The sequence below is a fragment of the Homarus americanus genome, unplaced genomic scaffold, assembly GCF_018991925.1.
Source record: "Homarus americanus isolate GMGI-L3 unplaced genomic scaffold, GMGI_Hamer_2.0 scaffold48354, whole genome shotgun sequence".
Classification (NCBI taxonomy): domain Eukaryota; kingdom Metazoa; phylum Arthropoda; class Malacostraca; order Decapoda; family Nephropidae; genus Homarus; species Homarus americanus.
In genome coordinates, this window is record NW_024723833.1 from 5,555,376 (window position 1) to 5,572,700 (window position 17,325).

The window sequence follows — 17,325 nt, forward strand, 5'->3', positions numbered from 1 at the left end:
AAACTTATTAACAAATGCCTTTGGTAGTGCACTGTACACCTCCCCAAACTTTGTAAATCTCAAAAACTGTATTTCCTTCACTTCTCCATACCCTGATGAGCTATCACATGTTCCAGTTTGTACTATGGTTTTTGTTTAATAAAAGATTGCACAGCTCTAAATGCACATAACCCTAGTACTCAGCTATACTCCAGCTTCACCTAATCTCTCATGGGCACTTTCAGGAACTTTTTTCCAACTAAATGAGAAAAAGGCAGTCGTTTAACCACTTAAAACTTTAAACATATTCCTTTCTTTCAAGTTTAATTAAACAAAACTTGATAATTTCTGTTTTTATTGGTCTATGTGTTAATCAGTATCAAGTACAAAAAGCGTGGCAAGCCTCCGCTAGGGTAGTGACGGCCATAATACAACACACAAAACCAAAGACAGTATGGGCTTCAGACATATGTACACATTATATAACCATCACTACCCCATCAACCACCTTGAAAGTTAATTGATCAATATGTACAACAAAAGCTTTTGGGAGAATTGACACGAAATACTTTATAATGGAAATAATCTTTTGAGCACTACACTCTTCAGAATATCCATTCGGAATATCCACAACAGGAATAACAATAATGAGAAGCTTCAACAGCTTTCGAGACAAAAAATTGAACTGGTCAATTCTTGTACCAAACGTGAATAAAAAGTCCATGAAGAGATCTAGTCATAATGCTCTGCCTTTCCCCAACAGCGTCCTTGTTGGAGAAAGAAAACTTGCCATGTTTAAGAGAATGATGCTTGATGAGATTGGAACAACGGAGAACTCTTACGCATAGGGATCCCTAACCTTTCGAACTCTGCTGTGGCAAGGGTCCCATAATTTACTGGTGCTACTAGACTAGCAAGAGCAAACCTGATTGGAAGCAGGTTTGTTGACTTCAGAAGCAGCACCAGTAGGTGTAACGCTTTCTACCCTAGCCCAAGCTTGGGAAGTCACGTTCATCATCCATTTTGGGTGCCTCTTGGCGGCTTACTCCTCTTCCCCCACGTGAGCCAGGACCACCCCGCCCTCCACGCTCTCCACGTTCACCACGCCCACGATCCATTCCTCCTCCTCCACCACCACCGCTGCTGCTGCTGCCACCACCGCCGCCGCCGCCACCACCACCACTGCCGCTGCCGTCACCACCACCACCGCCCCTGCCGCCACCACCACCGCCACCCCGCCCTCCACGGTCCATGCGGTCACCACCCCGTCCACGTCCAGGACCTCCACGGCCACGACCTCTTCCACGTCCACGCCCGGGTGAATCAGCAAATTGGATATCAATGTCCAGAAGAACTTTCCTGCGACCATGGTGTACTTCCTCTTCTTCCTCCTCTTCCTCTTCATCAGATTCCTCAGCAATCTTCTTCTTAAGAACATAAGTCTTCTTCCATTGTGCCTGATTCTCACCCTCACCAGCTCGGCGTATATTGAAGGCAGGCTTGTTGCGGGCACCTTGCATGGCCTTCCATTCATCTAATGTCATCTCCTTGGCGTTATCTTCCTCCCTGACAGTCTCCTCATTTTCAGCAACAGCACCTGCATCCTCAGGAGGCTGTGGAATTTTTTAGTTGTCGTAAATAAAATAATAAATATATGTAGCTTAATATTGCTTATTATCAACTAACTTCAACATCTAAAACTAAATTCAATAGGTTAAGCTATTTTTCTACAATGTGAGGCTCAAGATATACAAACCTTTTCAACATTTTCTGCCGATGTGTCTAGTTCTACTGTAGTTGTGGGAGCAGCATTCAACTGCTCATCAATTTGGTCCTTGTCTGAGCCCCAGTTAAAGGATCCTGAGCCTTCTCGCTTGTCCACTGATTTCACTCCAGTTGTAGCCATTCCACTCTGCCGATCAAATTCACGTTTGCCTCTGTTGTCTGGACCCCCGGGAAGACCGCCACGACCTCTACCACGTCCACGTCCCATGCCACGTCCACGTCCTCGTCCCATGCCACCCCGTGCTTCACCGTCAAACCTGAAAACAAAAAAAATAATCATACATCAAACTTCTTATTCAATAACCACTGATGACTAAACCATGCATCCACATTACTAATAATACAATAAAAGAAAGCAGACATTCATTGACAGATATGCAGACATCTATACATTCAAACCTAATACTGTAAAAGTCAATTACATTAAGGGCATTGTACTGCTGCGAATGATCCAAAAATTATATTTTCCCCCAAAAATTATCTGAACTCTGAAAACCTCCAGCTACATCACCACCAAGTATGAATGATGTGCAATAACATCACATACCCCCCCCCCCCCAGAAAAAACCCCATACCCTAGTCATTTTTGGCAATTCTCATTTTCTGTTGTATTGAAAGCATTACAAGCAAATAACATTAGGTTTTATTGTATACTGTATAATTAATTTTTTATTGAAACTAAAAAGATTCATCTGGCAACCAAACCCACTTCATGATGCTAATCATGCAGTTTCCTCAGTCTTTTTGGATCACATATTTTTTTTCCTCCTTTGTGTTTGCTACCACCAGTCCTTATTGTGAACTAGAAATTCAAACGATATGGTACCTAAATTAAGGGACACGGTGCTGAAACTTGAATTGCTAGATAATTACTACCTTCTTCCCATTAATTTTTTCTTCAGTACCCTCCTTTGTTATTCTACCATTACTCTGATGGTTACTTCACTGAAGCAATTCAATTCAATTAAACCCATTACCCTTAAAATCAAGGGGGTTTGCATAAGTCATCATTGAACTGCCACAAACGTTTGATATCAATCACTGTCAACATAATATCTTCCTCGCTCATCTTTTATTTTAAAATTTATTTGGCAATAGGTTATGCCCTTTACAAATCCCTTCCCCATAGTTCTTGACAAGTGATCGCGGGCCCTTTGTGCCCGGGGAAAGTTTGAACGCTTGTGCTTGGCTAGCGTACAGCGAATGAGGGTGCGCCAAGTCCGTAGACTTGCATCGTTTTCCAGCGTAAATAAAATGGTTAATTAGTGCCTTCCTAAAGAAACCATCGACATGGGACCAGGTTTGTTCCACTCCATGAATTTTTTGCGATTTTTCCACCAAGTTTGATGAAAAACGATTGTGCCATTTCGGATGCCCAGAACAGACAGACACACACACGGCTATTCCTATAGTATATTAGATAAGTTAAGCATCAACATTTCCTACCTTCAAAAAATTAATTTTCTACACTAGCTGATGTTGCTTATCCAAGTATCTAGAAACAAGAGGCTGAGCCACCTGTCAAAATTTGGCTTTAAAGTAGCAGAAATGAAACAAATGGTTCCAGAAAAATAAAATGTTACAATATAATATTTTTAACACAGTCAGCTGTAGATAAGGCTAAAGTATAACAGAAAACACAAATGATGCCAGGATAGCACACAATATAGTTTAACAGAATTAATTGGAAACAATGGTCCTGTAAATTCATATGCACTGTTGCACATTAATGCCCAAGAAAGTGTTAAGGATTCAAATGCATATCTAAATACAGTAAAATAAACTAATTTCTTCTTCAGCACGGCATTATAAACTAAATAACTTAGGGTGGGCCAAATTACCCCGCCTACAGCATCTTATAATTAGAGATATATAAAAGTAAAAACAGGAAATAAAGGTCTTGTATGGGTGACCTTAAACTAAGTGAGTGGAGGCATTGCTTACACAAGACATTTGACAACATCATCCCAGGTCCCCATAAGCATATTTTGGCCAAGAAGAGTTGTGGAATATACCGGACCACTTAAATAATTCTTGGTCAATGTTACACGGATGTATATTACACAGACATGGGAAATTCTTTTGCGCAAACAGAAGCTTATTCTGCACCAAAAGGGGTTAAAAGTTACTTGGAAGTGTATGACTGATGAATATACCTGAATTCTCTAACAAGAATTTATGAAGTACTAGACTAAACATGCACTGACGAAATATTAAATTTTATATTAATTATTCAACAAGCTACTCTTTTATCACACTGTACACACTAACACCATTCAAATGGATACTGATAAAAGTTTTGAGTTTGGTTTCTGCATCTTGAACAGTATTGTAACCTTACCTAGGAGGAGGTCCATCTCTGAATTCACCCTCAGGTCGGTTGCGTCTGTTATTTCTCTCTTCACGGTCAGAAAACTTAACACGTCCATCGTTAGTGCGGGGTCCTCTTTGTTGGGTTGCTGAAAACAAAGAAAAAACACGGAGAAAATTTTAAAACATTGCATTTTTATTAAACGAGCAATCACTCATGAACCAACTTCCGAGTTTCATGAAAGTTCCCAAGAATGTTATATCCAGTACTGTAGTTATAAAGAGTTTGTGTATTAAATAAGAAACAAAATGACAAATCTCTGGGTAATCTTATTTATAAAAGTGAATAAATCCTGCTTATATTCCAGGATTAGCTAATTAACCCTTTAAGCAGTTAAGTTCCAAATATCCCCAGATGTCCAAAATAATACAAGTTTTGGAATTACATCCTCACCAACATACTTTTGACTAATGCAAAAGAACCTCCATAATACATAATAACAATGTAAAAGTACCTCTAATAATAATAATAGTACAATTTAAAAACCTTACACAGCTTTTTCTTGTATATAAGCCTATCGCATGTTCACTTGGTAAAAAGAAAAAAAGAAAAAGAAAAAGTATCTTTACAATTTTTGTGCGAAACAAAATGACACATGTAATGAAGGTAGGAAATGTCTCGCAATCATACCTACCAACCCCAGCGACACAAGAGGGTTGCTCACTTCCAAATTCATCAGACCTCTTCTGAAAGATATTTTTTACCGAGTGTACACATGATCAGAAGAGTATTGATGCACATTGGGTTCGATGATTTCCTAAATGACCAATTCACCAATGCCACAACCTAACCACGCTACACCTTCGCGAGATTAATCTATTTTCTTCGGAATGTGCATATAACAATACTCAAGGTACTATGGATAAAACAGGATATGTTGCTAGCAATTGATACTATACGGTATTTTGCAATATCTAACATCTGTGGTTTCAGATTGTTTCGTGCCAAATATGCAGATACAGGTACTTTTTGTGATCAAGTGTACAGTATAATCCAACTCCCGATTTTGTGGCAAAAAGGCATTTTTTTTTCATATATTTAATATATAATCTAACCCCAGCCTTTGAGAAATAGAAGGTATAATTCTAGACATACAGTATTTTGTTAAAAAGATTCTCACCAAAGCATCTTCACCTTGATCACCACAACTGCCAACACTATGAAAAGTTTTACCAATTCTTAAAACTAAATTCCCACGAGTTACCAAACTCATTTTTATAAATTCAACTTCATTCACCCCTAAAAGTAGCATTAACTGTACTGTAACATCAAAACTTTTTACTTTACTAAAGTGTGTACACACTGCATCGCAGTCTCAGGAATGCTGGCCGCCTGGCCTCAACGCTCACCTTAGCAATGCAACCCAGCTGCCTCTACCTACCCCTAGTAATGGTGCTCCCCCTCTCCTGCTCTAGGTATTAACTCAAGCAAATAAAGGTTTATTCAGTAAGTTTTTGAACTTTTCAAAATATATATAATATATAATATATATATATATATATATATATATATATATATATATATATATATATATATATATATATATATATATATATATATATATATATATATATATATATATATATATATATATATATATATATATATATATATATATATATATATATATAATGTTACAATGACACTCGGTTAACGAACTCAATCCGTTCCAGAAGGTCGTTAGGTTAACCGAAAAGTTCATTAACGAGCCATTGTTTCAATGGGTTTTGAGTAGTGGTTCCAGCTCACCGAAAATTTCCTAAATTCAACAAAAATGGTAGAAAAGTTCACTTACTTTGAGGTGTGTATGTACAAGGCTCCTGGATGATGATGATGATGATGATGGGAATTACAATGGGGGTGGAGGAGAAGGAAGAAGAGAAGGCATTGGGGTGGAAGAGAAGTCACCCCATGGCACCATTTCACCCATAAAATTTTAGTTCTCTTGGTGTATTTCAAGATTATTTTCTTTAAATCAACACTGTACTGCATTATATATTGTCAATATGTAAAATATATTTCAAAATGACCAATAATTTGCTTGGAAACACAGAAAAAAGCGTTTAGTTAAAGAGTCTCAAGCAAGATGTTACCTCCAGTGAAAACAGAGAGACTAACGCCTGTTTGCTGTGTTAAGAGGCTGGATGCTGCGCTTTAAACTAGTCACTTTACCTTCAATTATGTTCAATAATTGTTAAAATGACTAAAAAATTGAATATTAAACTTAAAATTATTGAATAGTATAAACTTCTTGATATTTACTAAAATAGTTAGGAATTTAAGCCCTAGAACCGATTAATGTATTGGCGGACTGATACTTAAGCTGGTTGCCCAGCCAGTGCAAGCGAAAACATGTTGAGGTCGGTTCGTAAGAAATTCGTTAACCGAATTTTTGTTCGTTAACCGAATTGAAGATCCTTATGGAAGGCAGTTCGTTAACCCGGCGTTAGTTAGCGAGGGTCACTGTATATATATATATGTATATATATATATATTTTCTAACAACAACAACAACTTCTTCTATATATATATATGTATATATATATATATATACTATATATATATATATATATATATATAAATATATATGTAACATGTATATATATGTATAACAACAACCTTAATAGCAACATATATGTATATATATATATATATATACCATATATATATATATATATGAAATATGTATATATATATATATATATATATATATATACTACTTCCTCATATATATGTATATATGTTTTCCAAACCAGTGTTTACCTGGCTGCGCCTAAATCTAAATTTGTCTAATTTAAAACCATTGTTACGAGTTCGCTCCTGGTTGGATAGTTTGAGTACCTTTGTAATGTCCCCTTTGTTTAGCCCTGCCTTCCACTTATACACCTCTATCAGGTCGCCCCTCGCTCTACGTCTCTCAAGGGAGTGCAAATTAAGATGCTTTAACCTGTCTCTATACTCAAGGTTCCTAATGCCCGGGATTAGTCTTGTCATTCTCCTCTGAATTCTTTCCAAGGATTCTATGTCCATTCTGTAATACGGTGACCAGAACTGAACTGCGTAATCCAGGTGTGGTCTCACAAGAGCAAGATACAGTTTTAGGATGACCTCGCTAGTCTTGTAACTAACACTCCTTTGTATGAACCCAAGTACTTTATTAGCCTTGTTACGAGCAAAAACACATTGTTTACTTGGCTTAAGGTTCCTACTTATCATTACTCCTAAATCTCTCTTGCAGTCGGATTTCTCTATGGCATCGTTGTTCATCTGGTATCTGGTTTCCCTGTTTACATCTCCTATACACACACACACACACACATATATACATACATACATACATATATATACAGTGATCCCTCGGTTAACGATTTACCTTCCATAAGATTCTTAACTTCGGTTAACGAGCAATCCCTCGATTAACTAGTTTTTTACGAGCCGACTTCAACATGTTTTCGCTTGCATTTGGCGGTCCACCAGCTGTAGTATTAGTCCGCCAATACAGTAATCGGTTTTAGGGCTTAAATTCCTTACTATTTTAGTAAATATCAATAAGTTTATACTATTCAAAAATTTTAAAAGTTTAATATTAACTTTTTTAGTCATTTTAACAATTATTGAACATAATTGAAGGTAAAGAAACTAGTTTCTGGCGTGTCATCCAGCCTGTTAACACACCAGACAGGCGTTAGTCTCTCTCTGTTTTCAGTGGAGGTAACATCTTGCTTGAGACTCTCTTCAACTAAACGCTCTTTTTCTGTGTTTCCAAGCAAATTATTGGTCATTTTGAAATTTATTTTACATATTGACAATATATAATGCAGTGCAGTGTTGATTTAAAGAAAATAATCTTGAATTACACCAAGAGAACTAAAATTTTATGGATGAAATGGTGCCATGGGGTGACTTCTCTTCCAACCCAATGCCTTCTCTTCTCCCTTCTCCTCCACCCCCATTCTAATTCCCATCATCATCATCATCATCCAGGAGCCTTGTACATACACACCCCAAAGTAAGTGTACTTTTCTACCTTTTTTGTTGAATTTAGGCAATTTTCGGTGAGCTGGAACCAATTACACAAAAACCCATTGAAACAATGGTTTCGGTTAACGAGCAACCTGCTGGAACAGATTGTGCTCATTAACCGAGGGACCACTGTATACACACACACACACACACACATACATACATACATACATACATACACACAGCCACTTACGACCACCCCAGTCATATCCAAAAATTTTCAAATAATGTATTTTCGAGTCCCAATGTTAGTGATTGCGCTGTGTACTGACAAAATTTTCGTATGTAATTTGTTTAAATGGCTGGCAAGCTTAAAAGTGAGAGTTTTGTGGTGCTGAGAAGAAAAAGAGACACCCATTTTAGATTTTCTATGTATTATTTTTGCATTTTTGACTTACGACCTGGATTTGCGTCCCTAAGCCCCATTGTAAGTCAAGGAGTGGAGAAATATATATATATATATATATATATATATATATATATATATATATATATATATATATATATATATATATATATTATATATATATATATATATATATATATATATACCACATTTGTTATGTGAGATTGTGCACACAAAAGTTTAAAATTTCTCAGTGGCCAAAAAAATTTAAATCTTCATTTGTATAAGGTGTTTGTATATTTAAAGCTGCATAATATACTATATACTGTTGTAAATATGCTGTATCTAGGGGTACAGAAGACAAGCCCAAAATCACGAGGTAAATTTTGGCATATGGCCAACTTTACAGAATTCATGCAAATCTGCAAAAATTTACCCCCCCCCCCAAGTTGTATAATGTTGGGTGACAATATACAGCACCACACCTACGGTTTACCCAATGTAAATATTACAGGTGTCTTTTGTGAATTTTCCAAGACTACAAACTAATGAAATGAAGAGTATAGGCCTACGGATCAGCCAGACAACTATCTTCCTGTATTTCTCTACACTCAACATAGTCTAAATATTCTCAATCACTGTAGTGTAAATCTTATTATTTTGTGTACTTGGCAGCCAGTTACATTTCTCTTATCATCCCATGTCTATCAATACATTGAGGCGAATGTCAAAATGGATGTGGAAATTCCGGCCAATTTGGCAGATTCACCACTTTAACCAAGCCAGAGCCCCAAGTCTGTCAAATTCTTAACAATAAGTTTTTAGGTAATAGCTGAATGATATGCACAGAAATATACACAGCAGCCAGGTCAATAGCACTAGATATGTCATGGCCTAGAATTAGATATAGTAAACAAGTACCCTGACCATATTAGTGGCTTCAAATGATAAACAAACTATGCCTGACTTCTTCAGAAAGAAACCAGTGTGTTCAAAAAATTTAGCAAAACTCAAGATTAAACAGAGCAGCACTTTGCTTGTTCTTTCCACTAAAATCTGATATAATTCCACAATAGTCAATTTTCAAAAGCAAAAAACCTCACTTTCAGCACACTTGCTGATGTGGTGGATATAAGCAGTACAGTTACTCCTTGACTTTCGACCTACTCAACATACGACTGCCTCAATCGTACCAAAAAATTTTCAAATTATGTACGTATTTTCCAGTACCGAAACGTTTCCGTCCCGTACGAGAGAGTAGCGTGGGCTGGACCGCCTCGTGGTGTAAAGCGTCCACGCCGTAGCGCGCTCAGTTGGTGTTTGGCCATCATTGTTGTCGGTAGTGATTGCGCTGTGTACTGACAATAATTTCGGCTCTAATTCTCTTTAAATGACTGGCAAGCGTAAAAGTGAGAGTTCTGGTGGTGTTCAGAAGAAACAAATGGCAGAAGCATTTGCTACTTTTAATAAGGGGATGCAAATGTTTGACGAAATGGATCAAAATGTTGAGTGTTTTGCAAAAGTTCACAGTGATCCAAGATGCACTTGCTTGCTACAGGGAGATTTACAATGAAAAGAAAAGGCAAACTGTGCAGTCTAAATTGGACGTATATCTGAAGAAGTACCCCACTGCTGTCTCCTCACACCCCACCAGCTCTGCCTCGTCACTCCCGAATGATGATCCAAATCTTCAACAAGCAACATTGATGACCCACCCAGCCTTGTCTCCTCTGCTTCATCCAATTAATGTAGTCTCCATGTTTAATCAAAAAAATTATTGGGGCCCCGTGTGCATTCAGCTGACTACATTAAAGGTAAGTGCACAGTAACACTTTATTCATTTTTCATTATTGATTACTTTTACTGTACTGTATTTCATTTTAGATTTTCTATGTATTATTTGTTGCATTTTCAACTTCCGACCTGGATTTAGGTCCCTAACTCCGTCGTAAGTAAGGGACTGCCAGTATACAGTACTGTAAGTACCCACACAGCAGAAGAAAACAAACCCCACACTTCAGTCAATCCTTCCCCAAGTTTTTGTACAAATCCCTGATCAAGATCTTTTCCTCTAGAAGATGGAATTCTGATGGATAAAGTAGCAATGACCACCTTGAAAAAAATTTTAATACTGTTTAACTGGGGATCTATCTTGTTCAACCCAGGAAAACACTACATCTCATAATAACATTCTGGTATACAATACTTTTATTTCATAATTCTTTTAGGTCATCATTCCACCAAGTTTCTCTTTCCTGATCCATATCACCATCACTGATAGTTTTGCAGCATTTAAACCCAAAGAAAATTAGTTAATTGTTTGACCTTTCATTTACCCAGCCATGGCTATGTAGTCACCATGCCTGAGTGAAACAAGTTATGTTACGGCAGCTCTCTAATTTCTGACTTGTCCTGAAAATGTTGATGTGACCCAATTATTCACTTCTACTACAGTATTGTATGTGGGGGAAAAAATGGAAGCTAATAATCTACACATCTGGTAAGGATCGATACAGCTCATGTTACTCATCTAAACTGATGGTGTACAGTACTCAACTCAGACCAGCACACTAGCCTTTATATAACAATTGTACTTCTCGCTAATTGCCTTAACCCAATGACCTGAATTAGCTCATAATATTGTCTAAGTATTAATATTTCTTGTAATACCTACTATATTTACAGTACCTGCTTTTATTGTACCATCCAAACCGTTTTATTATAAATTATCATGTAAATAGATAAGAAATTACCATTGCAATAAACATATTTGCCAACTAGACATAATCCTGACAGCTCTGTCCTCTTGTTCAACCTTAATACTGTACAACCAATGTTGTACTGCTTCTCCATCCCACTGTAATTTATGTATAATACTTAAAAAAAAAAATAATAATAATACTGTAATAAATAAAATAAATAAATATTGAAGTGATAACCATGGTAACGTTATGAGATGTTCTTATTACCACCATGCTATTGTACTATTCCAGATGTTACTAAATGTTTCATAATACTTCCTTGAGATAAATGTATATTATATATCATGTGCCTAAGAGAGAGCTCAGGTTCTCAACTGGCTCAGCCATGTTAATATTATCCACTCTGTATCTGTGTTTTTCTGGCTAAATAAACTGTTTCAATTCAATTCAATACTTCTCATTAAGTCACGGGAATACAACAAATCCGAATTAAAAATCGGATGCAATCTTCTAGTATCGGGAGAGGGAGGCAAGTATCAAAATTTATCAATACAATATTTCTAAAAAGATGAAATTTAAGACCAGTATCGCAAAATCTCATACAGAGATTCATTATCAAATTCTAAATCAATGAAGTGATGGCAATCAACTTCCATTAAATCAAACCATATGAAAGTGGACAGGACCTTCAAAAAGGCAAAACACAAGTCTAATTATACCAAGCCTCGCACTTGTGAGATGTACACAACTACGTTGAAGATAAAATATTGTACGTCAAAACACAAGCAAAACATTTAATAATAGTGTAGATCATAACATGCATAAGTGTTTGTGGACAAGCACTCCCCATTTAACGGTCCGAGTGAGAGGATACCCATCTCCAGTCACTATTTTCACTATTTGTGCAAAGTGCTATTCAACCTCATAGATATGGCTTCTGCACCATCACCACAGATGAGTAGGAGGGAATGAAGTTGAAATCTCTAAGTTTCCAAGAAACGATGAAAGTCTTGGAGAGGATAGTGTTGAAGTGAATAATATTAAAAGGAATATATAACCAAGTTAGTCTTCAGTTGGTGCTGTAAGTGCTTACAATACTGTACTGTATACAGTATACTGTAGTGCAGTGAGCCGCTCCACCACCTACCACATGGCATCACATGCTTGAATTATCCTCATCCTTCACCTGCAGTGCTGGTAAGTGACAATTTTGTGAAAGTTTTCAGATCATTGTAGGTTATTTTAGCCAAAAAGTTGAGTATTGGGGTGAAAGGCAACAGGTTGTTATAAAAACTGAAAGAGAGGAAGCGAAACACCAGGAGGAAAGTGCCTTTATACCTCGGGATGGTTAGAGCCCCATATATTCCAAGTTATCGAGGGTTTACCATGTAGAGATGCAAATGAACACATGCATAAAGTAAAATGCAGTGGGCCTGTTAGCCCATATTAGGCACCGCTGACTAGACCAAACCAACATCGCCCATTTAGTCGTCCCATCTATATTTGAAGCTTCCCCCCAAAAGGTCAAAGTTAATGATGGTATTTTGACAAATTGTTCTACTCGTCCACAAATTTATTCCTAACCAATGTATACCTACTTCCATGAAATCTAAACTTCTCACCATTGTTGTGTTCACGCCTGATTTAGTTGTTTAAATACCTCAAATGATCCCCAGGGCCGGATGAAATTTTCCGAGTCTTGAAAGAGTGTAGGGAAAAGATTAGCGGACCCCTCGTAAACTTATTTACAAAATCATTAGACACTGGAGTTGTGCCAGACTTGTGGAAACAGGCAAATGTAGTACCCATATTCAAAAAGGGAGACAGAGCATCAGCGTCAAATTACCGGCCGATCAGTTTGACGTCAGTAGTGAGGAAATTTCTTGAATCAATTATAGCAGATAGCATCCGATCGCATCTAGAGAAAAGCAAATTAATCTATGACTCTCAACATGGGTTTACAAAGGTAAAATCTTATCTAACAAATCTGCTAACGTTTTTTAGGAAAGTCTTCGAGGTAGTAGATAATGACGAAAATTACGATGTTATTTACTTAGACTTTAGCAAAGCATTTGACAGAGTACAGCATCAGAGGCTTCTGAGAAAAATTAAGGCTCATGGTATCGAGGGGAGTTTTAAATTGGATAAAATCATGGCTCACCGATAGAACGCAGAGGGTCAGCGTAGATGGTGTTAAATCTGAGTGGGGCCGTGTAACCAGTGGGGTTCCCCAGGGGTCAGTACTAGGCCCACTCTTGTTCATAATCTACATTAACGATCTAGATACTGGGATCAGCAGTGACATAAGCAAGTTTGCGGATGACACCAAAGTAGGGCGGCAAATTAATTCAGGGCAGGATGCAAATGCATTACAGGAGGATCTAAATAAACTGCAGGGGTGGTCTGAAAAATGGCAAATGAAATTCAACACCAGCAAGTGCAGCGTACTTAATATTGGAAGAACAAATACTTATAATGTATACAGCCTTAACAACATCAACCTAGAGAAGTCGCCTTGTGAAAGAGACCTAGGGGTACTTGTAAGCCCGGACCTACGGCCTAGAAAACTGTGCGTTAATGTTCGAAATAAGGCAAACAGAGTATTGGGTTTTATATCTAGAAGTGTAAGTAACAAGAGTGCAGAGGCCTTATTGCAACTATATCTTGTGCTAGTCAGGCCGCACCTCGATTATGCGGTTCAGTTCTGGTGCCCCTATTGTAGAATGGATATAAATTCACTAGAGTCGGTGCAGCGAAGAATGACAAAAATGATTCCGGGACTTAGAAACCTTCCATATCAGGATAGGTTAAAGAAACTTAACTTGCATTCCCTAGAAAGACGAAGAGTGCGGGGAGATATGATAGAAGTATTTAAGTGGGTGAAAGGAATCAATAAAGGGGATATAGATAAAGTTCTTATAATATCCGAGCAGGATAGGACTCGGAGTAACGGATTCAAGTTGGATAAGTTTAGGTTTAGGAGGGAGATAGGAAGAAACTGGTTCATAAATAGGGTGGTGGACGAGTGGAACAAGCTTAGCAACTTTGTAGTAAGTGCGGGAACTCTGGAAAGTTTCAAAAGGAGGCTAGATAGATTCATGGATGATAGAGAGTGGTAGTAACTCTCGACAGGAGCTGCCATGCGCAGGCCAACCGGCCTACTGCAGACTCCTTATTTTCTTATGTTCTTATTTAACGCCATCTTTCACTTACCCCGTATTCATTTCAATCATATTGCTCCTCACTTTACTTCTCTCAAAAGATTTTTCTTAATCTGTCTCAATATAGCAGGTGCCTTATGCCCAGGACTTCTTCATCTTTTTCTGAAGCTATTCGAGAGAATCAGTGTCCACTCTATAGTATCTATAGTGACCAATACTGAACCACATAACATTATGTGCTGTTGACATTTTACGAGACCATGAACTTTCTCAAGCATCAGTTATTGCTAAACTGTAGAATTTATGGTATGGAGTATTTAACTTCTTGGTCGTCCAGGGAATAAGTTAGGTTACATTAGGTTGGTTAGCTTAGTTTAGTTTGGATATCTAAATACAAGGATTACTAAAACTAAAATTTTACCAAATTTTATGTTCATAATATGAACCAAACTAACCTACCTAATCATTATTATATTTAGGTTGGGTAGATTAGTTTGGATCATTTTTATGGACAATAAATTATTTAATGTAGCGAAATCTGATTCTTCAGAAAGTTCCCAGTCTCGTCACAAAACCATGTTCTTGATTTTACGCCCATTATATACAATACCAGATATTAAATTACCCTTTATACACAATATTTCCCCCCAAGGAATATTTAACTAAAACTAAGGTTATTAAATGTCAAAGATATATGGGATTTATGTCATTTACACCAATATTTCTCAACATCAACAACTGTACAGCAAAGTACATTGAAGCCAAGTTTCACCAAATATGTCCTGACAAGTACACAACCTTCTACAATTTCAACAATACAATACGTATGTAAAACTATAAGTTCTGTGTATCCCTCATACAGAACTAAAACAACATACTTATACAGTTTGGAAGAATTAACAAAACTTACAGAAACTTGAGTCACCTACCAACTTTAGAACCATACCCATACTTAAGTTTCAACAGACAATGTGAAGTAAGACAAACAAAATAATGTAATCACACATTTAACTGGTTTACAATTAAGCCCATGTTGATTTTTAGTACATACTGTAGATATGTACTGTACAGTAGATAATGCTCAAGTATATGTAGGATAGATTGGGTAGGTTAGTTTGGTTCATTTTATGATTGATAAATTAATGTCTATGAAATTTACTAAGACTCATCGAATGTCAACAACGGTGCCCATTAATGGCAGTCAAGGCTGAACAAAGGGGACATTACAAAGGTACTATCCAACCAAGAGCGAATTCGTAACAATGGTTTTAAATTAGACAAATTTAGATTTAGGCGCGAAATAGGTAAACATTGGTTTGGAAATAGATTAGTGGATGAGTGGAACAAGTTACCAAACATAATCATTAACTCGAATACACTGGATAGCTTCAAACATACTGTAGGTTGGATGGATATATGAGCAATGGGGGTTGGGTGTAAATGGCACTGCCCAGTATAGGCCAATAGGCCCACTGCTGTTTCCTCCATTCTTATGTTATGTTTTTTTTTTATGTGTAAGGTCACCTATAATAATTATTTACCCAGAAATATGTTTAGTGCTATTTAATACCACATATTTTCCTTACATATATATTAAAAACGGGTTATACATATTAGAATGCATCGGCAGGTTAATGTACTTAAGCCTAGCAATAATACAAGAATCAACACTTCATTACAAGCAGCTCTGCATATTACATTATACCTGAGCTTGAGAAATATGTACAGTACATACCGTGATAAACGGGCAATTAGCTTTTCTACGAGTCTTTATGGCACAAGAAAACTATTTTAAGTACTTAAAGGTCGTTAGTGTTGATTAAAAGGAAGCTATAAAAATTCCTTCACCTGGCTGTCAATAATATTGATCTTGCCTTCACTAACCACATTGTCACAGGTGTTTGGGTGCCATAGACAGTGATACAGCTTAGTAAATACGTGAAAAAAGTTTCTGTAAACACGGAACTTATATAGTGGTAGTTAAGGTCAGTGTTCTGCCTCAAAGGTGACCACACACCCTAACTGCGCTATTAATAGCCCACTTCACCCATGTCTCGTGGCACCTTTCCCCACCTATATAAAACAATTTAATGATCATATTACAAGTACCAATGACGGGAACTTGTCATGCACCGGCTCCTCATGACACTAACAGTGCGTGTCAGGTGAGCACGGCCCCAGTGAGGAACAACAAAGCACCACTGCTGCGCACGTGCCGACTCTTCTGAGACCATTGCAGTCTGCCATGCACACTGTGAGGCACATTGACCACCACGAGATTAATGTTGAAATGTTGCAGGCACTCACCAGAGACACTAGTTTTGTCAGCGATCTTTGGAGCAGTTTCCGTCTTCACACCCTTCTTCACTACAGGAGCCTTCGCCTTGGCGGTCTTTCCCTTGTTTTCCTTCTCAGAAGCCTTATCCTTTATCTTTTCACTCTGTTTTAAAAGATCCATTGGGTCAATATCTTCATCGTAAAAGAGTTCGTAACGGTTACGAACCCCTATGCCGTAAGAGTTCTCCATGTTCAGCAAAATCCTCCGATGGTGAGGATATTATACGATTTGCTGGCTGCTTTTCAGCCTTCTCCTCTCCCGATCATCCAAAATGGCGTGAGACGTCTGGACCACAAACTCTGGGTTACAGACCAAGTGGGCGGCTCAGGAGTTGATATTTAAATGGAATAATATTTTATTGAAAATTTATTGAAACCTAATATTACTTATATTGCTCGAATAATAATCTTTAATTACATTTTTCTGAAACAAATATTCAAAACGTTTTTTATTAAACGAAATAATTTGAGTAAAATCATAAAAAGATTGCAGCTCGTCAGGTACTAATGTGGCGGGAACCACTTGGCCTTTAATGAAACTTTATATGTAAGTAACAATAAGACGTCATACTTGTTTATGAATGCGCACTAATTATATATGCAATTCTGAATACATTGAAA

The 17,325-nt window shown here is 37.2% G+C and overlaps 1 protein-coding gene across 1 annotated transcript; it reads right to left on the reverse strand.

The window, feature by feature from the left end:
• Positions 1-317: 317 nt before the first annotated feature.
• LOC121863777 (probable H/ACA ribonucleoprotein complex subunit 1) lies at positions 318-17,006 on the reverse strand. The gene is made up of 4 exons (XM_042362574.1): positions 16,675-17,006; positions 4,106-4,223; positions 1,736-2,021; positions 318-1,592 (listed from the first exon to the last, which is right to left on the reverse strand). Exons 1-4 carry the CDS (start codon positions 16,892-16,894, stop codon positions 966-968), a joined length of 1,251 nt encoding a protein of 416 aa, XP_042218508.1. The 5' UTR covers positions 16,895-17,006; the 3' UTR covers positions 318-965.
• Between the last annotated feature and the right edge of the window lie 319 nt (positions 17,007-17,325).

Excerpts from the sequence above, each read along its gene's own strand:
- LOC121863777 (XM_042362574.1), bottom strand. The coding sequence starts at position 16,894 with ATGGAGAACTCTTACGGCATAGGGGTTCGTAACCGTTACGAACTCTTT. Across the intron at positions 4,224-16,674 it reads TGACAAAACTAGTGTCTCTG|CAACCCAACAAAGAGGACCC; the intron begins GTGAGTGCCTGC and ends CTTTGTTTTCAG. Across the intron at positions 1,593-1,735 it reads CGGCAGAAAATGTTGAAAAG|CCTCCTGAGGATGCAGGTGC; the intron begins GTTTGTATATCT and ends AAAATTCCACAG.